General features: G+C 43.1%; 1 protein-coding gene across 4 annotated transcripts in view; it reads right to left on the bottom strand.

Annotated features, from left to right (window-relative positions):
• The window catches only part of DENND1A (DENN domain containing 1A), a 1,299,692-nt gene that overhangs the window by 12,409 nt on the left and 1,269,176 nt on the right, over positions 1-18,107 (bottom strand). For 2 of the 4 annotated variants that reach the window (XM_063936848.1, XM_063936849.1), the window contains 3 exons: positions 12,898-12,980; positions 4,374-4,502; positions 3,514-3,766 (listed from right to left, as the gene is read on the bottom strand). In XM_063936848.1, coding sequence (XP_063792918.1) covers positions 3,514-3,766; positions 4,374-4,502; positions 12,898-12,980 — 465 coding nt within the window. The remainder of the gene's footprint in view (positions 1-3,513; positions 3,767-4,373; positions 4,503-12,897; positions 12,981-18,107) is intronic. The other 2 variants (XM_063936850.1, XM_063936851.1) reach the window with 1 other exon arrangement.

Consider the following 18,107-nt stretch of genomic DNA (forward strand, 5'->3'; position numbering starts at 1 on the left):
GTAACATCCTTGTACTCAGTTATAGATCACACACAGGGACGACGTAGCATACAACATTTCCTAGACAACGACCCAGACATGAAGATAGAACAGCGGGAATTCATTCTAGGAGGAATAGACTACATACTGACTCACAACTATGTCTGGTTCGATAACGATTTCTTTCTGCAAACCACAGGGACCGCCATGGGGACGAGATTTGCGCCAAGTTACGCAAACCTCTTTATGAGTAAATGGGAAGACGACATCATATAGTCAGACCCAGACCTTGGCGCAAATCTCGTCCTCTGGACCAGGTATATAGATGATGTCTTTTTCATCTGGAAAGGGGACGAACAATCACTTAAGAGCTTTCTATCACATCTCAACAACAATGACCGCAATCTGCAATTCACCTCACATTACAGTCAAGAAAAGGTGGAATTTCTAGATCTCAATATCTTTGTAAAGGAAGGGACGTTGCACACCAACACATTCAATAAAGCAGTTGATGTAAATAGCTTTATACTAGCCTCAAGTGGACATCATCCTACCTGGCTCAACGGTATCCCGATGGGCCAGTTTAAAAGACTTAGACGCAACTGCTCTAGGCTAAATGATTACGACACACAGGGACACACCCTGAGTGAAAGATTCAAAGAGAAAAATTATCACCCTGACTTGGTAAAAAGGGCCTTTGACACAGTTCGAGCAAATGATCGCTCAACACTTTTGGACTACAAGGACAAATCTGCACAAAAGTCAAGTCAAGAAGATCCTCAAAAAACACTGGCCAATATTACTACAAGATGACACCTTGGCAGAGATACTACCACAGAATCCTAAGGTAGTATACAAAAAAGCTCCAGACATTAAACAAAAACTTATACATAGCTGCATACCTCCGACAAACACCACACAGACTACCATTGATGGCTCACATAGCAAAGGCGGGTTTTTCCATTGCGGGACATGTGTAGGTTTGTAAGGTAACCAATTCCAGGAGTACTACACCAACATATAGCATAATATCTGAGGCGAATACACATGAGTATAAGATAAGGGATAGGTTGACATGCCACAGCAAGGGCATTATATACATCCTCCAATGCCCATGTGTTAAACAATACGTAGGAAGAACAATACGACCACTGAAAGTCAGAATTGGGGAACACGTACGCAACATTAGGAAAGGCACAGAAGACCACCCATTATCCCAACATTTCAAAGAGTTTCACAACTCAAACCCTGCTCTACTTAAGTTCACTGGTGTAAAAGAGGTCAAAAAGAACTGGAGAGGAGGTGATTACATCTCCAGAATCAATAAGGAAGAACAGTGCATGATGATTAATTTAGGGACACTGGCCCCCAAAGGGCTCAACATTGACAACGAAATTAGGTCTGTCATATGCAAATGAAGACATATCCCATTTCAAGTCAATTCAACAGCAGCTACATTCACTATTCTATGATATTCTTACATCAAAGTAGTGACAGGCATTGGTTAATGCTGTAGAGGGTTAATCATTATTCTCATGCTTTTGAACATAGCCTCAAAATATCCCAAGGTTCATTATTTTGAGTATTAACACCATTCTGCAAGATTGATTCATATAACTGCTATATTGTAACTTTATATATATCCTTTTCACTACGGATATATTTTTCCATTATTTTCCTTTTTTCAATACTGGGCACACTCTAAAGCACTGTGATGATGTCACATCCTCCCATAAACTTCGATTGACAAGCTGTGAGCCAATCACAAAGCCAGATAATACTGGGCACACTCTAAAGCACTGTGATGATGTCACATCCTCCCATAAACTTCGATTGACAAGCTGTGAGCCAATCACAAAGCCAGATCAGAGGACCAATGGGAATTGATCCCACCCCATCAGGACACCTTAATTCCTGCAACCTAAACACACAAATGACTCCCAGAGGAAGACCCTAACAGGTCGAAACGCGTTGGAGCTACCCATCTATACTACATTGGACTGAGGACGAATATTCACTACAAAGAAGGACAGTACTGCTAATCCTTTCCGCAAACCATCCGGTCACGTGATCCGGAGTTCCGGAAGCAACCGGTTGCCAGGCGACGGAAGAAGCCCGAGACAGCGGAGAGTGGAAGGCGGAGGGGAAGGGAGAAGGTAAGTCCCTGTAGGAGGAGGAGAGGCGTGGCCAGCCGCTCGGAGAGCTCCGGCCGGGTCCACTTCGCCTCTGTGACAGGCGCACACCCCAGGTCAGCGGCCCCACAGAGCGGGCCTGATTCGGGCGCTCTACTGTGGGACGTGCTGCAGGAGGAATAGCGCCAGTCCAGGGTCCCTATTCTCCACTCTAACCAAAGCATACACTACCGCTGTCAACTGTTCATCACTTCACAAGAGAATCCTTCACTTCAGAGCACAGATTAGCGGGACGCCGCTGTCTGTATAGACTTGTAAACCGTTTGGACTTTAGTACATATTATCATTAATATTTTTTTGTGGCATTTTTCTTTTTCTTGACTTTACAAAGATTACAGCATTTTTTCTTTTAATTGAACCTTGCACTTCAGAATTTAAGCTCAAACCAGGAGCGTGCCCCAATCACTGATTGACTTTTAAACCGAATTTATACCTGTTGGGAAAGAAAGTATCTCAGCATCTTAGAATAAACAACCTTAAGTATATTACCTGCTTTTTCATTATTGATTTTAGTTTCACTTTATAACCGTATCATTCACCACTACAAATAGGGTTTGAGCGCTGGTTCCCTGTGGATTTATCCACATCTGTATACTTACCATTTAAGGGGGGGGTGGGACACCCCTCATTACCAGCAGCACACCACGCCTCAGATTAACACCTCAGTGCGCAGAGAACCCATTTCTGTATAGCTTCAATATATAAAGAAACTTTCAGGCAATAATAGTTCCTTATAGTGCCCAAGCCGTTTTAGACGATGTCCACAAACTGGAGAAGATGATGGAGCTTCTCTACTGAACAGAAGTTCTCCAATTTTTCAGGTATTCCTGCTGTATCCTGTTACACAGCAGCAGGCTCTGCCAGTTTAAGGCTTGTTCCACGCCTGTTGTGGAGGCTGAAGGCAATCTTGGCTGGCTCTCCAGGAGATGTAGCCGGCGGAGTTAGTGGGCACGGGTAGTGTGGAGCTATGCTCCCCTATAGTTACAGATAATTGTGCTTGGCGGCACTCCCACGAACACTAGCAAAACAATAGAAACTGTGGCTGCAGGAGGCTAAGAATTGCTGCAATGCTATGCTATGCAGCCTCCCAAAGCAAAGATGTATGGGACACATCTGTAAGTAGCAGTGATAGCTTATCCGTCCATATCTGAATCAGGCCCTATCTGCTCATTTTGATCTGGGCTCATCTCCAGATGTGTACAGCTTTGCCTATGTGCACTATTTTTTTGGAGCATTTTAAGTACATTCTGATACCAACTTTGTTCCCTTAATGCTACCAACATTTTGGCCCATGTTGGACATTGTTAATTTTTCCCATAATTAAACTGAGATGTTCCATCACCTGATAATCAAATGTGAAGTGGTTCTCATGGTTGTCCTTGGGTGTTCTGAGATCCTCCAGACTCTTGGCTTGACTTATAAGTGGTGGTTGTGTCTCTGCATCTAAGTTACTGAACATGTCCTCTAGAAGATTAATGTTTGAGATCTCCTTAATCGGTTGCTCCAGATCAGTTATGGAGTCACTCTCCTTTTCTGGACTGATCATTTCATCTCCATCTGGATCTGATTCCTTCAAGGTCCGATACTGTTGAGGCCTACCAAGCATAAAGTGCATGCGTTAATATATTTGAAAAAAGTCGGTTATTCAACGATATATAGATATAATAAAATAACAAGATCACGCGTGGTCACAGTTATTTTGTTGTCTCCAATCTTGTCCTTTATACAAACTCTTCTAAACATTTGTATGTAAGTTGTTTTCACTCTATGGGGAAGGGGGAAGTATTTATCAAAGCTTGGAGAGCAATATAATTGTGAAAGATAAAATACCAACCAATCAGCTTCTGTCATTTTTTTTTAAACACTGCCTGTAACATGTTAGGTAGAAGCTGATTGGCTAGTACTTTATCTCTCGCAATGTTATCTCTCTCAGCTTGGATAAATACCCCCCTAAAATACAAATACTGTGTTGTCACATTAATAAAAATTCAGTAATTGAACCTAAAGACCTGCTGCATAGGACAGTTGCGTCTGGATGCCTTATGACAGATGAATGTTTCAGTGGTCACTGTAGTACACAATGCATGTATCACAAGTGCACAAACAAATTTCATCCTTGAACATATGCTATTCAGGTTGTTATACAGTAGGTACTATGAAAATCACTGTTAAAAAAGTTAAGAGACAGTTGGAGACAGAGACCATTCAAAGGGAGCAGAGAAGATAAAGTTTTCAGAGAAGGCAGAAACAGGATCTTCGTCCTGCAGGAATTCATCATCGGAAGAATCTTCAGAGAGGAAGACAGTATAGTGGCGTGTGGGCTTTGCAGCACTGAGAAGATAGGAGGAGAAGACAGGTATTATACAATATTGTCAACAGGTGAGCCAAAGTCATAACTTCTTTACCCAACATACCTAAACTCAGTTTTGTTTTTTTTGCTTGATATGGGAGTAAACTACCATAGCACAGGGTAAATATTACTGCAACAGGAGGTTTACTCAATCTTGACGACTTTTGAAAAAGCTTTTCAGGAAGATTGTGGAAGCAGCACCTACTGTATGAGTGCGGCTTTAGACATCGTTATAGCAGGTCGCACCCAGGACTTCATCATGGGTCCTTCCCAGGTATGACCCACTTGAAACCCATCTCAGACTGGCGGCCCCAACATGGCATATTGCCGTGTCTGTGATTTCACCGAGTCACATGCAAAGGCACTAGGAGATCATATGACCTCTAAGCGGTGCCTGCTCCTATAGTGTGAACGGGTAGCCGGTCACATCGACCCAGTCACACCGCACAGCAACCCGGATTCGACCCGTGTTTAACCCTGCTTTAAACACGATCTGAAATGCCGCGTTGCTCAACCCGGGATATTTCCCCTGGCCCCTTTCACACAGCACAAAAACCAGGGTTACTGTGCATTCACGTGCAATAACCCGGGTAATTTTTGGCAGTGTGAAAGGGGTATTACATAACCTTGCTGCGGCAGCTACTAACGGCTGTACTGTAACTCCAACAGTAACATTGTAAAAATGTAACTTGTCGCCCAACTGTGTTTCTACATCAAAGAGTGACCAGCTGCATGCTCCTCAAGGTTACGCTTAAGCATCATGTATTAAGGTCCGTACACAGTAGACGATGTCGCTCTATGAGTGACGTCGTCTAATGTTTCCCCTCCCGGGCCGTCCGGTTGGCGGCCGACTTTACACACTGAGCGATATGACAGCTCATCGCTCAGTGACGTCACGCCTCCGCCAGCCGTGCATGCAGGTCCTGGACGACAGATCCTGCATGCATGCCCTACCGACAGCGACGATCGTTGCCGACCCGCGGGGCCGCGCATCGGTCGTTGCTGGTGGCATACACACTTGCCGCTAAAATGAGCGACGTCGCTCATTTTATCGGCAAGTGTGTATGGGCTTTTAGTTTACAGTTTTGAGAATAGTATCTTTTACTCTGGTGCAAAATGACACACATTCAACATTTCACCAACAACCATGGATTCTAAATTGTGAAAATTTGAATTCAAGTATCCTAGCTACTTTCTACAGTAACATTTGTAATAGCTAACAGCTGAGTTACTCTACATTGATTTGTTTATTGCAGATCGTCCATTGCTTATTGCTATTGCCTTGATGCAGTGATGCCACTATATTCGGTGATCTCTGGGAGATTTACTGCTTGAAGATATTTAGAACTCGTCCAGCAGTGAAGACAATTGAGACTTTTTTTTTTTTGTGCCAAGCTGATGTTTATTAATGTCACGTCATGACTGCCCATACTGCTCAGTCCGAGTGCTCGCCACCCTTATGTTAACACCTGCACGTGACACAAGTGACAGCTTGCTTCTTTTTAAATACCATGTCAAACACACATCCTGCCATAGCCGCGGGTAGCATGGAGCCTGTGTGCGTTATTACAACTGCATGGGTTTATTTTTAATGAGGACGATATGCATGGTGAGAATGCACGGACAGGCCTGCCTCGCATCAGCGTGGCCACAACGAGGAATCGCTGACAAATGTACATATTTCAAATTTAATTGACATTTAAATGAGTTTGAGATTGTAATAGGAGAGAAGAGAATAAAAATCATTTGCTTTTATGGGAGATTACAGGATGAGGAATCGTTGAACAAATATTGACTACAATACTATAATAAACATATCTCCGTCTAAGGATAGGGCTCTTTATAAACCAGCTTGCTTTTAGGGTTTGTTTTTTCGGTCTTTGATATCATACTACTACTACTATGGTGTTCATTTAATGCTAATAAGTTTTGTTTCTGGCTGAAGACCTTGCAGAGGGACACATACTGTAGAAGCAGACAAAAGACAATGGGGCAGATATATTAAGCCTGGAGAAGTGATAAGTGCAAGGTGATAACGCACCAGCAAATCAGCTCCAATATGTAAATTGTCAGGAGCTGATTGGCTGGTGCGTTATCATCTTCCACTTATCACTGCTTTATCACTTCTCCAGGCTTAATACATCTGCCCCCATGGGGCTTATGGAATAGCCTGCGAGATGTGGGAATTCCGGCTAGTACGCCCGTATCTTTAAAGTGGTAATCATTTACAATACAATACCAACCTGGGTCCTTTCCTTTCCACACCTTTTTCTAATTTAGATCATCACATCCTGAGAGTGTTACTTATCGGGTTTTACAGCCAATAGATAGAATTTCTTATAGCTGATATTCATGGAAATAAGAAATTCTTTACATTGCGAATGTATTAAAAATCGCGTGAGGACATGGGCTCTTATAGGAGCATGTCAGTGCAATGTCTAAAGTAATCACCTTAGTTTATGCTACAGAATCTCAGATGGCCTACAGCAGGTTGTACAGGGCGCTAAAGTTACATCTCCCAGAATCCCAGTGACCACGCCATCCCACAGTGGATGGCGATTCTGGGAGATAGAGTCCATTTGCACTGTGGTCCCTCATAGATATAGCAGTACAAACGTGCCAGGAAGGAAGAGGAAAAGCATGGCAGGGCATATAACACCCCTGACAATGAGCAGCACAAGGAAGCAGGGGCAGCTGCAACCAAGAGCGCCCGGATAGGAAACAGCCTCCCAGCCTGGTAAGTATGAGGCTGCCATGTGTAAGAGGCATTACGGTGTGGTATATAATGTGTAAAAGGCATTACAGTGTGTGGCATATTTTATAAGAGGAATTACGGTGTGGTATATAATTTGTAAGGGGCATTTTTACAGCTTGCACTGGGAGCCATACTGTCTAGCTTTGTAGACTGTGTAGCCAGGCACATTTTTACTATGTGCTGGTTAAATTATAACTTTTTTATTTGTTATGGTATCAAAGTGAACTATATACTATTTTTTTCTGTGACACAGATTTTAATGGTAGTGTTTTAAACAGCTTTTAAACCATCAATTAAATGTTTCGGGGACCGTATCCCCATCTTCAGGATACACTGGAATTAAACACTGATTTTTGCATGATTTACAAGATTCTGAGTGCCGCCTCACCTCTCTGGACTTTGAGTACTGGAGGTATAACCTCCTATATGAGTGCACTAGAGCAAGTGACAGGCGTTGTTTGAGCAGATGGCTTGATTTGTAACATATATATATTTGGTTACAGTCTGTGTATTAGTTTTTATACACACACAGACCACACATATATACTGTACCCAAGCTGCAGAGAACACAGTGCCAGTGCTGCAGAATTTGAGGACTCTGTCGCTGAGCATGCGTAGCAGCTTCCACCCTCCACCAGACACTATTTAGGCATGCACAGAGCTTTGCTGGCAAGAGCTCTGTGCAGCGGGAGCTGTGATCACAACCGCGGCTTTGTTTGAGATGGAGACACAGCTGTCTCCATCTATGAAAAATGGATTTTGGTCCATCGGGGAAGGGGGTTGGGTTTCTGGGTACTCAGACCCCCCCCCCGCGTGCGCTACTGATACTGAGGGGTGGATTTATTAAGCCTGGTGAAGTGATAAAGTGGAAGGTGATAACAAACCAGCCAGTCAGCTCCTAACTGTCATTTTTCAAACCCAGCCTGTGACATGGAAGTTAGGAGCTGATTGGCTGGTGCCTATCACCTTCCACTTTATCACTTCACCAGGCTTAATAAATCTGCCCCTGAATGCTTTGTCTCTCTCCGGACTCACAGATTTTTGCATACCACCTTACGAGGCTGCGTATAAATAACTGCAAACCTTGCAGTATCATAAGTGCGGCATACAGTATAGCTGCACTTACTAGCGGAGATGAGAACATTGCCCCTAACTGAGTTCTGATGGGCATTGTGAGTGACCTGGGTAACTATTAACAGCAGACGTATAGTAGGGGAACCACACAGCTAGCTCTGCCAGAGTACAGGTTTCTCTTTTCCTAATTAAGGCACTTTCTCAATTTTTTTTCCCCCTTAAACATGTCCATTAATGCCAACAAATTCCTCATCATACCAACTGCATTCTCTGTGATTCAACTGCAACTCCCAGGTAAATTTCCAATCCATATTTCTGCAGTATTTATTAATGAGGCAAGACTATGTGCACACCCGTCCCATGCCATATCATGCAGTGATCTTGCCATATTTCCATGTCTCCACTTCCACTGTCTCTTTTCATTACAAACATGCTAACAGCTGCACAGCAATGCCAGTCACCAATGGCTGCTGATAATGCTACTGCCTTTACTGTAAACTGACTATTTATACTTAAAGGATTATAATAATAATAATCTGGACAGGACAGCCCTGAATAATATTACAATATTTTCTAAATACTGTATACTACTAAAAATAATGAAAAACACTAACAAAAAGTCTGGGCCTGATCTAAACAACAGTCCGATTACAATAGAGCAGAGGTTCTCAAACTCGGTCCTCAGGACCCCACACAGTGCATGTTTTGCAGGTAACCCAGCAGGTGCACAGGTGTATTAATTACTCACTGACACATTGTAAAAGGTTCACAGGTGGAGCTAATTATTTCACTTGTGATTCTGTGAGGAGACCTGCAAAACATGCACTGTGTGGGGTCCTGAGGACCGAGTTTGAGAACCTATGCAATAGAGGGAGGTATCTCTTAATTATTACTTACTTAATACGTATGTTTTTAGAAAATGTATTCTAAAATTACTCCGACATGGGCACAAAAGATAAACAGCAATATTATTCGACAATTCAAACACCATATTCATTCAAAGTTACACAGATGTTAGAGCAAAGCTTATCTGTTCAGTGGGCTAGTCACCCAATAACCTATAAGTATCAATCCGGAGTCTAATTGGCACAAATAAGATCTATAGCTTTCTTAGATACTAGACATCCATCCACCTAACCATCTCTGCAATATACTCTATTACACCACAAGAGGGCAATAGAGCTTCATGTTATTTTCGTAGTACCTCAAGTACAAATACATAAATTCAGTCTGCTAAAGGAAATTACCTTATACAAAGAAATTGCCATTTTTTTATTCTGTTGTGCAAACTGCAACCATCAGTTTTTATTGTGATCACAAACTCAGATGGGTATGGCGATATGACAACTTGAAAACAAGACTAAAAATAAACACTGCGCATTAGTCAAGAGGTCCAGTTACACCTTGCTCAACTGAACAATAATGAAAGTAGGCAAGTTAAAAAGAGGAAGAAAATAAGGAGATGCAGTGGGAGACAGAACATGGCTATGTGACTTTTACCTGTGTTTTGCTAACATACCATATGGCCAAAATTGGACACGTAAAACTACTGGAAGTAGAAACACTTCTACTTTTTTTAAACACATTTCCAGCACTAAAGATAGTCTGCTAATATGACCAGGCTGTTAAAAGTATCTAGCAAATTCCTTTTACATTCTTGCATAAATCTACAATTACAATTCCAAATAACTAAATAAATAAATACTTCAAGAGAATAAAACACAGAGCTTATAAGTGTAAAAATAAACAAAACTACATAAAGAAGACATACACTCAGCAGCGACTGTTTAAGATGTACCGGTACATCTGTTGTTAATGCAAATATCTAATTAATCATGTGGCAGCAACTCAATGCATAAAAACATGCAGCTATAGTTAAAGGTTAAGAGGTTCAGTTGTTGTTTAGACCAGACTTTAGCATGTGAGAAAAATGTAAACTCTATAGCGTTTACAGAGGGTGGTGTGCAAAACAAAACGCAGCCAGTATGAGGCAGTTTTGTAATTAAAAAGACTTTGTTCGAGAGGTCAGACAAGAATGGCCAGACTGATTGATGCAAGCAATTGAAATGGCAGAAGACCACACCAGGTGCCACTACTGTCAGCTAAGAACAGGAAACTGAGGCTACAGTGGGCACAGGCTCACCAACACTGGACAGTTGAAGATTGGAAAAACGTTAGTTTCTGCAGCAACATGAAGAAGGCGTGTAATCAACATGAATCCATAGATCATCTTTCCTTGTGGGAATGGTTCTAGATTGTGGCGGGGTGTTGGGAATGGTTTCTCACCACACATTGGCCTCTTAATGCCAATTAAATATGGTTTAAATTCCTCAATCTACCTTAATTTTGTTGCTATGTGCATCCTATTATGGTCATACTCTACCCATCTTGTACATTATCCTGCTGGAAGTATGCCTTATATGTCACACAACACACATTGGGCCTAATTCAGACCTGGTCGCACGTAGGCTATTTTTTGCACTGCTGCGACCAGGTAATCGCCGCCCACAGGGGAGGGGGGAATCGCTGTGCAGGGCTGCAAACGCTGGTGCAGAGAGCTCAGGACTTACTCACCCACTACGATGAACCAGGATGGAGCTGACGTCAGGATCCCTCCCTGGAAACGGCCGGGCACGTCTGCGTTCGCATGGACACTCCCTGAAAACGGTCAGTTGACGCCCACGAACGGCCTCGTCCTGTCAATCTTCTAGCGATCACCGGTGCGATAGCTTCCTTCGTTAGATCCGTCACTCCCTGGCGACAGCCGTCGACAGGGTGCGAATCGCCTGTGCATTGCGACCCATGCGCAGTTCAGACCTGATCTCACCGCTGCGAAAAGCGGCAGCGTGCGATCAGGTCTGAATGACCCCCATTATCTCAAGCTGGTTCCAGTCAGTTCAGTGCACTCCGATGGCCTCCACAGTCATTAGATCTAAATTCACTAAATAAACTTTTGGATATGGTGGAACAGAAGATTTTTTGTAGCATGAATGTGCAGCCGACACTGATGCTGTCAGCTCACCATGGAGCAGAATCTCTAAACAAAGATCTCAGCACCTTGCTGAATCCCACCATGAAGAATTCAGGCTGTTCTGGGGCAAAGATGGGTCCGATTCGGGTAGCTAAGCATTTTGAGTGCTAAGTGGCCACTGTCATTATAGTCACTTTTGGAGATGACTAAAGGGGACAAAATGAAAGGGAAGTACTGTATAGCATGGAAGTTTTGGTGAAGGACAGTGATGCTACAAGATGACATTAATACTGCCCAGGTGTAGTCAGTCTGAGCAGCCATCACAGTCTGTAATACAACTAGATTTAATCTGCTGTAGCAGAATAATGGGTTGACAATGATAATAAATGCCGTACGATAACATTGTTTGACAAATAAATGCAGGGGGAATGGGCTCAAGTCTCTACAACTTTGGGATTCCCAGCCTAACTTACTCCTCTGTAGGCGGACAGAAAAATAGACCTGGTGCTAATAACTATATTGAAAACACCTATTAATCCAGCAGCTATTGGTTGGGGAATTCTCAACCACTATGATATAGCAATCAAGTGTTAGATAAACTGGTAATTTAATAATACAATAAATCCCAATACATATACACTGGCCAGCATTATAATAAAAAAGAAATAAAATCATGTTAAAATCAGTAATCCACTATCAAGTATGCACATTCAGCTCACTGTGGCCATATAGTTGTAACAGCAAAAATATTTCATTTGGCTAAAGGAAATGATGAGGCAGTCGCTGTTACAGATGTATTCACTGACTTCTAGCCTCCCTGCACGTTATACACGCCATAGTTTCTATGTCACGCAGTCTTCTAGTCACGCCATCCGTGACTAGGTAGTGCCGAGCATCTTTACGTGCGACCATTTCAATTAAAATGCGTCTTATTCGCAAAAAGGTAGACTGTAAGCTCCACTGGGGCATGGACTGATGTGAATGGGCACATACTCTCTGTAATGCGCTGCACAATATGTGTAAGCTTTATTAATAATTGGTAATAAATAAATAATACACAATAAAGTTGGGACTGCATTACTTGGATAACTTGGATTTCCGGGCTGCACCCACTCTGTGGAACGCCCCCCCACTCACAATAAGACACACCTCTAGTCTCCAAACCTTCAAGCGTTCCCTGAAAACTCATCTCTTCAGACAAGTCTATCAAATTCCAGACCCACCCACATAACCTTCAATGCCTCCCTATCTAATTACATTCTCCCTGTACAGTCCACACAGAACCTCACATATTTTGTCTTTCTTCACTTTCACAACCTCCTGACCCTTGACCAACATTGCTGGGTGATCATATCATACAACCCATTAGGAAACCTTGCAATCTGGCAGGACCATTATGCAATAGATAGCACATGTCCTTGTGTATCAATGCCTATTTCCCTATAGATTGTAAGCTAGCGGACAGGGCCTTCCTTTCTCTATGTCTGTCTGTTATTACCCAGTTTTGTTCTATTACTGTTGTTCCAATTGTAAAGCGCAACGGAATAAACAGTGAATAATTAAATAAGGCACTTACTGATCGGGGCTCGAGACAGTTGTCCTGTCCACAACTGCATTGCTTTTGGGTCGTCGAGCAACATTTGGCCTTGGAGGGCGGACCTGTGATAAGAACATGAAACATGTCAGATATGGCTTAAATCTAAAAGTCATCTCAATGTCACTGATCACGGTGAACACTAAAAAAACAGCATTTCATCATCATCAAGCAGACTCTATATCACGTGATAAAAACTGCAGTAAAACAATCCTCGAATACATACATTCTTGGACTTTTTTCACCATTGAGTATTATTTGAGGAAGTATTTTATTATACCATATAAACTACATGTACCAAAATATGTGGCTTTTCCAGCAAACCAAGACCTGATGTTTTCTAGCTTTGATGTCTTTTAAAGAGCAAGCAAAGTCACGATTTGGCATTAACAAGAGGTTTATAATGCTAAAGTGAATATTAAACCTCAAATAACTGAAGGGTTAATACTGCTCACAAATTCTACTCTTTTACTTGAGAGTTATTGGCATGACTTGTAGATACACACTGAGTGGGCTGGTTAACATACTGTACATAGGGAGGGGCTAGTGATATCACAGCAGCTTGAAAGACTGCATTTTCAGGTCTTGTTTTTACCTGTCTGATTTAATTATGACAGTGTGGAAGAAGTTTAAGCTTTCTACAGTGGACTGTGCACTTAATGCTTAACTTTTTAATAGAGCTGCAGTGTACTGTTAACACCGAACAGTGTTGTTCTAATGTTCAGTGTTGTGCATTACAGAGTAAGCAATTTATTATAAAATAGGCATATACTGCACTACAAATACGTACACAGAGGTATTTGGTGGTGAAGAAATAGGGATTGTGAGACGCAGGGAAATAAAAGATTCTAACAACAAGGTTAAGATAGGGAGATCATCTGTTTTGAAAAGAGTTAACTATTTGTGGTGTGAGTCAGAGATGACAAAATTCTACTTGTCTGAAGAGGTGAGTTCTCACACATCATATACTTCAAGGTTCATGTATGTAGATTGCACGAAAAGCTTAATTCTCACTCTCAGTTACTGAGCAGGACATACTGTTGTATTAGGTCACAGAAGGTCATAGACTTGAATATAACACCTACTTGCTGACATTCTGAAGTCCCTCTCCGGAAGGGAGCAGACATGTCAGCACAGCAGGGGATGTCTCAGGGGCATGATGTGGAGCATGGGCTCTTTGGGGGCGTGACATATTAGAAGGGGCGGGGTTTCATGCGCATGTCATCGTGGCCACGTCCCGCTAGACAATGTCGATATTACCGGCATTGTACAGCACGGGCGTGGCTAGTATGACGAGATTTAGCACCAATCGCATCATCTTCCATCTGCAATGCCCACTTTCATTGGTAAATGGGAGGCTGGTGGCTGGGTTCGGAAGACTTGCCCACTCTTCCAGGTTTCCGGGGGCACCACATGATTTTCGTGAGCTTTCCGGCTGATCTGAGAGGGTAGGCAAGTATGATATAACAACTTTATTAAAGAAAAATTATAGCCAGCATGTGAATTTGCTCAAATAAATGCATGAGAGTATTTTGGAGCACTATCTACTGTGTGGAGTTTGTATGTTTTCCCCAGCGTAGCACTAACATCAGAATGATTTTGCAGAACTTTACAGAGTAATTTCACTCAATATTTAAAATCTATTAAAACGATTGAAACAATGTATTTGTGTAATGTTGGATCACATGTAGTCAAACAGGCAATACATGTAATTAGTTATTTACATAGTCCAAATAAAGATGCAGCAGATGTTTATTATATAATCCCTTGTGTGTCTAGCAGCATGCCTCACTCCACCTCTACACGCCTGCTCTCAGTTCTCATTGGATCTGATGTGGGTCCATTCCCTCCTGCCAGAGCTCAGACTCTGCATTAATGTGTCCTCTTCATGGCTACAGTGCTTCCTCTTTAGCCTCAGCTCTGTTGTCCTCCCCCTGTATGTCCATCATGCGATCGCGATGGTTCTCCCACACAGGCAGAGAGAGAACTGATACTGTCTCTCTCCCCAGCCCAGCAGGTATCAGTGTGTGCTCGGCTGGGGAGAGCCTGTGGATCTGTGCCATGGGGAAGGAGTAGGAGGGGGTGGAGGGCCCCTGCAATAGGCCCAGGCAAACAGTACCCCCTTAACTCTCGGTGTCACTTAACATAAGGCCAAATGCTGTAGCCCACAATTTTGCTAGCACCAGCGCAATTCTGATGAGAAGGCTGCTAGATTTAAAGTGACAATTAGTTTTAAGGTAGAACCAGGTTATTTGAAGTGACAATGGTTTACGGATGGACTGACATCAAAATATTCACGTTATACAGTGCATCCAGAAAGTATTCACAGCGCTTCACGTTGTCCACATTTTGTTATGTTACAGCCTTATTCCAAAATAGAATAAATTAATTTTTCCCTCAAAATTCTACACACAATACCCCATAATGACAACGTGAAAAAGGTTTGTTTGTTTTTTAGATTTTTTTGCACATTTATTAAAAATATAAAAATAAGAAATCACATGTACATAAGTATTCACAGCCTTTGCCATAAAGCTCAAAATTTAGCTCAGGTGCATCCTGTTTCCACTGATCATCCTTGAGATGTTCCTACAGCTTAATTGGAGTCCACCTGTGGCAAAGTCAGTTGATTGGACATGATTTAGAAAGGCACACACCTGTCTACATAAGGTCCCACACTTGACAGTGCATGTCTGAGCTCAAACCAAGCATGAAGTCAAAGGAATTGTCTGTAGACCTCCGAGACAGGATTGTCTCGAGGCACAAATCTGGGGAAGGGTACAGAAAAATATCTGCTGCCTTGAAGGTCCCAATGAGCACAGTGGCTTCCATCATCCATAAATGGAAGAAGTTCAGAATCACCAGGTCTCTTCCTAGAGCTGGCCGTCCGTCTAAACTGAGCTATTGAGGGAGGAGGGCCCTAGTCAGGGAGGTGACCAAGAACCCAACGGTCACACTGTCATAGCTACAGCATTCCTCTGTGGAGAGAGGAGAACTTTCCAGAAGGACAACCATCTCTGCAGCAATCCACCAATAAGGCCTGTATTGTAGTGGCCAGACGGACGCCACTCATTAGTAAAAAGCACATGGCCACCCACCTGGAGTTAGCCAAAAGGCATCTGAAGGACTCTCAGACCATGAGAAACAAAATTCTCTGGTCTGATGAGACAAAGATTGAACTCTTTGGCGTGAATGCCAGGGGTCATGTTTGGAGGAAACCAGGCACCGCTTATCACCAGGCCAATACCATCCCTACAGAGAAACATGGTGGTGGCAGCATCATGCTGTGGGGATGTTTTTCAGCAGCAGGAACTTGGAGACTAGTCAGGATAGAGGGAAAGATGAATGCCATAATGTACAGAGACATCCTGGATGAAAACCTGCTCCAGAGTGCTCTTGACCTCAGACTAAGGCGACGGTTCATCCTTTAGCACAGCCAAAATATCAAAGGAGTGGCTTCAGGACAACTCTGTGAATGTCCCTGAGTGTTCCAGCCAGAGCCCAGACTTGAATCTGATTGAATATCTCTGGAAAGATCTGAAAATGGCTGTGCACCGACGCTTCCCATCCAACCTGATGGAGCTTGAGACGTGCTTCAAAGAGGATTGGGTGAAACTGCCCAAAGTTAGGTGTGCCAAGCTTGTGGCATCATATTCAAACAGAATTGGGGATGTAATTGCTACCAAAGGTGCATCAACAAAGTATTGAGCAAAGGCTGTGTATACTTATGTACATGTGATTTCTTAGTTTTTTATTTTTGATAAATTTGCAAAAATCTCCCCAAAACTTTTTTTTTTTGTGTGTAGAATTTTGAGGGGAAAATTATTTTATTCCAGTTTGGAATAAGGCTGTAACATAACAAAATGTGGAAAAAGTGAAGCGCTGTGAATACTTTCTGGATGCACTGTACACCTCCTGCCTTGACCAAGTGTGGCATAAGAATGTACTTTTTTTTATATATTGACATTAAAAGTTAACACCATGCATTCCTATTATATGGAATAGAATGTGAATTCATAACATACATCCTGAGTTTGCAGACCACATATGTGCAGCATTTTTTTTTTATTGATCTTTAAATGGGAGACCCAATTCCATATTTCATAATACATAAATGTCCTAGATTTGTCCTTGGGGTATAGCAACAACGTCAGTTATAAATGTAAATTTTTTAAGCAGTCAGGGCTAAGCATTCACACTGTATATTTGTGTATAAAAACGGGCTACAGTAGGTCCCATGGCTTATCCACACCAACACATACATGCATGCACTCCTTAAGAAATCAAAAGTAGACTTCATAAGATTGGAAACTTATAATGGAAAGAAGGCTACAAAAAAGTTCAACACTTGTGCAGAGGCATCTGAGCAAGCAGAAATACAGTATGTTGTATTGGGGCTGCCCACAGATACTCGCTACTGTGCGCAGGAGCGGTTCTTGGTGCGGGCAAGCAGTGCCTGCGCCCGGGGCGCTGCAGCCTGGGGGCGCGGCCGCAGTCACCCCACAGGCACCGCCGCCTACCCGCACCCCGGCTGCAGCAGACGCCATGGGCTGTGTGGGCGTCCGCTGCAGCCGGCTCCAGTCACAGACACTTGAGGTCATTATTGACCTCTAGTGTCTGTGCGGCGCTGCTATGGGAGAGACGTCATGACGTCTCTCCCATAGAGAGGAGCCGCGGGAGGCCAGACGGAGCAGCAGCGGTCGGGAAGCAGGAGCGGGGCAGTGGTAAGTATTGTTTTTTTTTATATTTTGTGTGTTTGTAAGCGGCTACTAAGGGGCACAGCGACGGGGGCACAACGACTAGGGGCAAAGCAACAGGGAGCACAGCAACAGAGGGCACAACTACTGGGGGCAAAGCAACAGGGGGCACAACTATTTGGACATAGCTACAGGAGGCACAACTACTGGGGGCACAGCGACGGGGCACAACTACTGGGGCAAAGCAACAGGGGGCACAGCGACGGGGCACAACTAACTGTTTTGCCTCGGTGGGGGGGGGGGGTGTCAGTGGAAACTTTCGCACTGGGTGCCACAAGGTGTAGAACCGACCATGACTGTGCGATAACCCTTAGGGGGATATTCAGTTGGCATTTAATGCCTGCTCACACTCAAACAGAAATCCACATTAGCTGAGCCTGTGGACTACCGCGTGCTATAATTGAATATCCCTGGCAGATCAATTAGTGACCAGTA

The sequence above is a fragment of the Pseudophryne corroboree genome, chromosome 8 (genome assembly GCF_028390025.1).
Source record: "Pseudophryne corroboree isolate aPseCor3 chromosome 8, aPseCor3.hap2, whole genome shotgun sequence".
Taxonomy (NCBI): Eukaryota; Metazoa; Chordata; class Amphibia; order Anura; family Myobatrachidae; genus Pseudophryne; species Pseudophryne corroboree.